The 6,923-nt window shown below is 45.5% G+C and overlaps 1 protein-coding gene across 1 annotated transcript; it reads right to left on the reverse strand.

Annotated features, from left to right (window-relative positions):
- Positions 1-5,724: 5,724 nt before the first annotated feature.
- On the reverse strand, positions 5,725-6,687 carry LOC143407224 (olfactory receptor 9S13-like). Its single transcript, XM_076866372.1, has one exon. The coding sequence runs from the start codon at positions 6,685-6,687 to the stop codon at positions 5,725-5,727; it is 963 nt and encodes a 320-aa protein (XP_076722487.1).
- Between the last annotated feature and the right edge of the window lie 236 nt (positions 6,688-6,923).

Consider the following 6,923-nt stretch of genomic DNA (forward strand, 5'->3'; position numbering starts at 1 on the left):
TCCTAGATAATTTATTTTATTTTTAAAATTCATTGTAAATGAAATTGTTTTCCTGATTTCTTTCTCAACAGATTTATGTATTGTTGGTACACAGGAAAGTTATTGACTTCTGTAGGATGATTTTATAACCTGCTACTTTTCTAAATTGTTTATTAGTTTTAGCAGTCTTTTGTTATAGATTTTTTGGGGGAGTTTTCTAAATATAAGATCATGTCATTAGGAAACAGTTTTCTTTTGTTTATGTGTCTTTGGTTTTGGTGTCAAGGTGATACTGGCTTTATAGAATGAGATTGGCAATGTTCCCTCCTTTTCTGTTTCATGGGAAAATCTGAGGAAGTTGAGCATCTGTTTTTCTTTAAATGTCTTGCAAAACTCTGCTGGGAATTTACCCAGTCCTGGCTTTCATTGTTGGAAAGTTTTTGATAGCTTCTTCAATTTCATTATTTGACATTGATCTGCTTAAGTTTTCTATGTATCAGGTTCAATTTGGCTAGGTCATAAGTTTCTAGGAATTTGTCAATATCTTCATATTTTCTAGCTTATTGGAATATAAATTTTCAAAATAGTTTCTGATGATCCTCTGGATTTCAGTAATGTCTGTGGTGATATTTCCTTTTTTACCTTGAATTTTGTTAATTTGCATTTTCTCTGTTTTAGTTACTTTGGCTAAAGGCTTATCAATCTTCTTTATCCTTCCAAAGAACCAGCTTGCTGTTTCACTGATACTTTGTATTGCTTTTTATTCTCAATTTCATTGATTTTGGATCTGATTTTAGTAATTTCCTGTTTTTTATTGATTAGGGTACTAGTTTGTTCTTCTTTTTCTAGGGTCTTGAGATGTAACATTAGATGATTTATTTGGCATCTTTTGTTTTTTAAATGTAGGAATTCAGTTCTTTAAACTTTCCTCTTAGAACTGCCTTCACACTCTCCCAGAGATGTTGATATGCTGCATCTCTATTCTCAGTTGTTTCCAAGAATTATTTATTTCTCCTCTGATTTCTTCTGCTATCCGTTTGTCATTCAAAATAGTATTATTTAAGCCAGGCACAGTGGCACACATCTGTAATCCCAGTGACTCGGAAGGCTGAGCCAGGAGGATTGTGGTTTCAAAGGCAGTGTCAGTAACTGAGCAAGGCCATAAGCAATTTAGCAAGACCTTGTCTCAAAATTTAAAAAATTAAAAGGGCTGTGGATGTGATTACGCACCCCTGGGTTCAATCCTCAGTTCCAAAACTAAAAGAGTATTATTTAGTTCTAGGTGTTAGAATGTTTTTTATATAGTGGCTTTTAAATAGTTGTTGATTTCTAATTTCACTTCATTATGATCTTATAGAATGCAATGTACTATCTCTGTTTTTAAAAATTTGGTAAGATTTGCCATGTGATCTAAAATATTGTCTATTTTAGAAAATATTCCATGTGGTGTTCAACAACACTCCAGCAGATAGGCACAGGCAATGACTTTCTCAATAATATCCCTAAAGCTCAGGAAATGATGCCAAGAGTTAATAAATGGTATAGCATCAAATTAAAAAGCTTCTGTACAGCAAAGGTAACAATTAGGATTGTGGAGAGAACCCACAAAATGGGAGAAAATCTGCTAGCTGCACTTCTGACAAAGGATTAATATGTAGAGTTTATAAAGAACCCCAGAAACTTTACACCAAAAAATCAAATAACCCAATTAATAAATGGGTCAGTGAATTAAAAGAAGAAATACAAATGTTGAAAAAATATTCAACATCATTAGCAATTAGGGAAATGCCAATCAAAACTACTCTGAGATTTGACCTCACGCCAGTCAGAACATCAGTCATCGTCAGGAACACAAACAATAATAAGAGATAGAGAGGACATGAAGAAAAGGAACTGTTTAACACTGTTGGTGGAACTGTCAATTACTTCAACACTATAGAGCAGTATGGAGGCTCTTCAAAAGACTAGGCGTGGAACCCCCATACAGCCCAGCTGCACCACGGCTCAGTATTTGTTCTGAGGAATTCAAGGCATTGCATTACAGTGAGACCTGCACACCCATGCTTACAGCAGCCAGACCATGGAGTCCACCTAGGTGTCCATCAATTAATAAAGAAAATGTGGTATTCAGCCATAAAGAATAAAATTATGTCATCTGCAGGAAAATGGATGAAAGTTGAGAGCACTATGTTAAGCAAAATAAGCCAGACTCAGAAGGTCAAGGGCCATATGTTTTCTCTCATATGCAGAAGCTAGAGAGGGAAAGGAAAAGAAAGGTTGGGGGGGGGGTCTTATAAAAATCAAAAGGAGATCAGTTGAAGAATGGGAACGGGGGGTGGAAGTTGGGTGGGAAATGGGAGGGCTAAGGAATGACATTGGCCAAATCATATTGTTATGTTGTATGTATGTATGAACATGTAGCAACAAATCCCATCATTATGCACAACTATATGTAATGTACCAATAAAAATGTGGAGAAAAAATAAAATAGTCAAACACATAGGAAAACAGAGATATTTCATAGTGAAAAGTTTCATCCAACCCAATCATATATGAAAATTTGAATTTGCATGTAAATAATAAAGACTGAAAACACATAAAGCAAAAACATGGAGTTCAAGATGATAGGCATACAACCAAATCAGAGTGAAGTTTTGCCACACTCAGCCGTACTATCCTGGGGGGGCCCTAAACCAATGGCTGGAGTTCTTGTAGGAAGAAAGGATGCAGAGGCACACAGACAGGAGGAAGAGGTGTGTGTGAGGTGGGGCAGAGAGAGCAGCCAGGCAGCTGCTGGCCGAGGAGCACCAGGGATGGCTGGGAGCCACTGTGACTTCCAAGGAAGACAGATAAGGAAGTTTTTGTCCTGGAGATTTCAGGGTTAGCATGGTCCTGCTAACAACTTGCTTTTGAACATCTGTCTTCAGGATCTGTGGAATAACACATTTCTCTTTCTGTATGGTATCCTTAGGAACCTAATACAGCGGGAAAGGGTTGCAGCTGACAAGGTCAGAAAAACATCCTCACTATTCTGTCTTATGAGTATTTCAGTTCTCCAGCTCTGTGTGAAAATTCGGTCCATAGGAGTCTTGATTGCCTTCTGAAAAATCCTCCCATATTAACTTCTATTGTAACACAGAATATAAATGGACCCAATTCATTTGAAGAAGCACAATTAATCCATCTTTTTTATTCTCTTTTTCCATTATGAAAACCACAGCGGTGGCCTTCCTCCCCGCTCCAAGGTGCATACCTAGATACACATGGCAAAGTAGAAAGATGGATGCAGAGAGCCAACTCTGAGCTGCTCAAGGACCATGCGGAGGGGACCCGCAGGGACACAGGGGTGTTATGCTGATCCTGTCTCTTCAGTTCTGGCTTCTTCAGGTTGCTATCTGTATTCACAAATTCCATGAGATCAGAATGGTGGATTCTTCTTGCTATCCACCATATTGGTTTTGGACAATTCCTGCTGAGAAATTGCACCTTATTAAATTCTTTCTTTTTTATCTATTTATCCTGCCAAATTTCCTCCCAGAATGATTAAGCCAGTGAAATGCAGCCAGGAGTGGATGAGTTCCTGTTTTCTCTGACTCCACTCTGACAAATGTGTTAAATTTGTGCTATAGTTTAAAATTTCAGTTCCTCACTCCTAGTGAGTTCCATACCATTTCAGAATTCTAAAGACATCTGAGACCTCACTCTTACTCTTCCATGGACTTTGGCAGGCCATGTCCCTCCTTTTTCTTTTCAGTTTTCACAAGTTCTTTGGATTTTTCTTTTCTTTGACGTGATGTGTTCTAGGGTAGATTCAGTTGCTTAGTACTATAGAAACTTGGCCAGGTGGCAGAGAAGGGGTTTGTAAATTCAGTTATAAAATGCAGGTCTTTATGGTGTCTGCCCTTCTCAGGCAGTAACATGGTGTGTCCTTCTATTTGCTCAGTCACCATTTGTGCCATCAAAGCAGTGAGAGTTTTCTATATCCAAATTGCTCATGAGTGTGCAGTTTTCTCTTTACTTTTAGGTGAAGCATATTATTATTGGTGTATTTTATTTTCTTTTTTGAAGCAAAACAAGGAAATTTTGAGTTTCATTTCTATTTCCTATATTTTATATTTTGCTACAATAACTACCCCATGAAATTTGGTAGTACATAATAAAATGGTTTCAGGACAGACAAACAGGTAAATGGAAAAGTGGATTGGAGACACAGACCTACATGTCGATGGACATGTGTTTCATGAAAAAATGACACTCAGATTCTGCCCAGCAGTTTATGTTGTAAAGGGTCAGAAGTTAGGTATATGGAGGAGAAAATGGAACTAGAGGTTACTTCTAATCAGGCAAAAATCTTAGATTCACATGGATTGTGGTTCATTTTGGAAAAGAATAGACAACAGAACTTGTTAAATATAAAACAGAAACTGTTGGGGACTACAGTAGGAAAGATTTCTCTCCACAGGAACCAGAATGCACTAATCACGAAGGAAGGCAGAGAAACCTGGGATCCTCAGTGTAAAAACTTGTGTCGACAAAAGACCAGGAGACAGTGAGGCCACAACCACAGAGAGGGAACTGTACTAGAAAATCACAACATCCGTGCAGTGTGCATGTCCAGAGCACAGGAGGGACGCCCGTCGAGAGGCGGAGAACACACACACACACACACACACACACACACACACACAATCAAACAAACTGGCCGAAAAAAATGAATGTCTGAAAAGAGGCTCCCTCCTCAGCCAGCGGGGGGACGAGGACGCAGCCAGGGGCCAAAGGGCCAGAACTAACTCTGGCAGCATCTGAGTCCTGCCTCCCCAGCCCCCAAGCCCCACGAGCTCCCAGGCCTCCATCAGAAGTGCATCTGTCCCAGAGAGGAGTCCGCGCCAGAGCGTCCCAAGAGGACCCCTGCCACGAGCCTGTGTCCCCGAGTGGGGCAGAGAGGACGGCCTCGTCTGGGGCAGCCCTAGGAGGCCAGCAGGAGCTGGACACGCGGCCACAGGGACTCAGCTCGCAGAGACGACGCCCTGCGTGGGCTCCACCTAGGAAGTCCCTGTGGGTGGTGGGCACTGTGGCTGAGTCTGGTCACGGCCTAATCTGGGAGGGGGATGCGGGAGGGAGCGGGTGGACTCTAGGCAGTGGGTCAGTGTGTCTGTGAGCTGGGTGGTGTTACCTGAGCTGTGCATGGCGGATGAGAGCACACGCCTGCCCCTGTGTGACGGCCACCACGCTGGCCCACTCCTTCCTGAGAGGCAGCCCGTGCAGACCCGGCCTCTGTGGACCCAGGCCCTGCAGACCGCAGCGCGCCCTAAGGAAAGCTGGCCTGTGTTGGGAGAGTCCCTTGAAACCCATCTCTCTGACAGTGGGGTGTGGGCAGAGGCCCTGCAGTGGCCACCTGGCTGTCGGGGATGTTAACTCGTCTCCTCCAAGTGGCCACAGAGGCACCCCTCCAGGTCTGCTTGCCCCCTGAAGGGGTCCTGTGGAGGCCCCGAGCACAGTGCCCACAGGTGTCTCCCACGGGAGGGGGCAGGGAGGGGCAGCAGCCCTGCTCAGGACACTTCTGAAGGCCAGAGCAGGCAGGACTCACTCTCCTGCTTAGTGACTGCCGGTCCCCATGTGCTGGGACCAAGGGCGGGACGCAGGGTGGACAAAGGGGGAAGAAAGAAGAGGAAGCAGGAAAGGTGGAGGGGACAGAGTGTAGTTTAGAGCCCTTTGGCCCGCCCATCTAGGCCCTTGGACACTGTCTCAGGGGACACCATCCCCGGCCTGGCTGTGTACCTGTCCCAGCCTCCGCAGAGCGTCCTTCACGTCCTTGTTCCGCAGGCTGTAGATGAGGGGGTTGAGCATCGGGATGACCAGGGTGTAGAAGACGGAGACCACCTTGCCCTGCTCCATGGACCCCACGGCTCCTGGCTGGGCGTACATCACAAACACAGTTCCATAAAACAGAGACACAGCTGTCAGGTGGGAGCCACAGGTGGAGAAGAGCTTGTGCCGCCCAGATCCTGAGCGCATCCTGAGGATGGTCACTGCGATGTAGCCATAGGACACCAGGACCACGAGAGTGGTGCCCACAATGATGAAACCACAGAGGCCGAACATGACCAGCTCGTTGAGAGCCGTGTTGGCACAGGCCAGCCGGAGCAGGGGGGGCACGTCACAGAAGAAGTGGTTGATGTGGTTGGAGCTGCAGAAGGGCAGCTGGAAGGTGAGGCTGGTCTCTATGATGGAGTTGAGGCAGCCCCCACAGTAGGCTCCAAGCACCAGGCGGACACACGTAGCAGGACACATGGTCACAGGGTACTGCAGGGGGCTGCAGATGGCCATGAAGCGGTCATAAGCCATGACAGCCAAGAGGAAAGCCTCAGTGGTAGCCAGTAAGGAGAAGAAGAACAGCTGGGTGGCACATCCCCTAAAGCTGATGGCCTTGGAGGAGAGGAAGTTGGCCAGGGCATTGGGGGCAATGACGGAGGAGTAGCAGAGGTCTAGGAAGGACAGGTTCTTGAGGAAGAAGTACATGGGGGAGTGCAGGCGGGCATCCAGGGTGATGACCACGATCATGGTGACGTTGCCCAGGATGGTCATCACATACAGGACCAGGAAGACAGCAAAGAGCAGAGCTTGAATCTCCACCCCTCCTCTAAAGCCCTCCAGCACAAACTCCCGCAAGGGCAGTGCTGAGAGGTTTCCGTTTCTGAGGGTCGGCATGGCCCTGCGCTGGGACAGCAGGCAGAGAGGACAGTGGAGCTGGGCCAGGGTCTCCCAGTCACATCACCGTGGTGCACAGGGATCCACTTGTGCCACGCTCACACCTGCCACAGGCACCAGCAGAACTGTTCTTCTGATGAGCTGGCCCTAGACTGAAAAGGTCATGTCCTCCGATGCACTTGATCCTCGAGTATGTGCTGAGCCTGTCCTGTGCAGGACACAGAGCCCTGCTCTGT

This window comes from Callospermophilus lateralis, chromosome 9 (genome assembly GCF_048772815.1).
Source record: "Callospermophilus lateralis isolate mCalLat2 chromosome 9, mCalLat2.hap1, whole genome shotgun sequence".
Lineage (NCBI taxonomy): Eukaryota > Metazoa > Chordata > Mammalia > Rodentia > Sciuridae > Callospermophilus > Callospermophilus lateralis.

Excerpts from the sequence above, each read along its gene's own strand:
- LOC143407224 (XM_076866372.1), bottom strand. The coding sequence starts at position 6,687 with ATGCCGACCCTCAGAAACGGAAACCTCTCAGCACTGCCCTTGCGGGAG.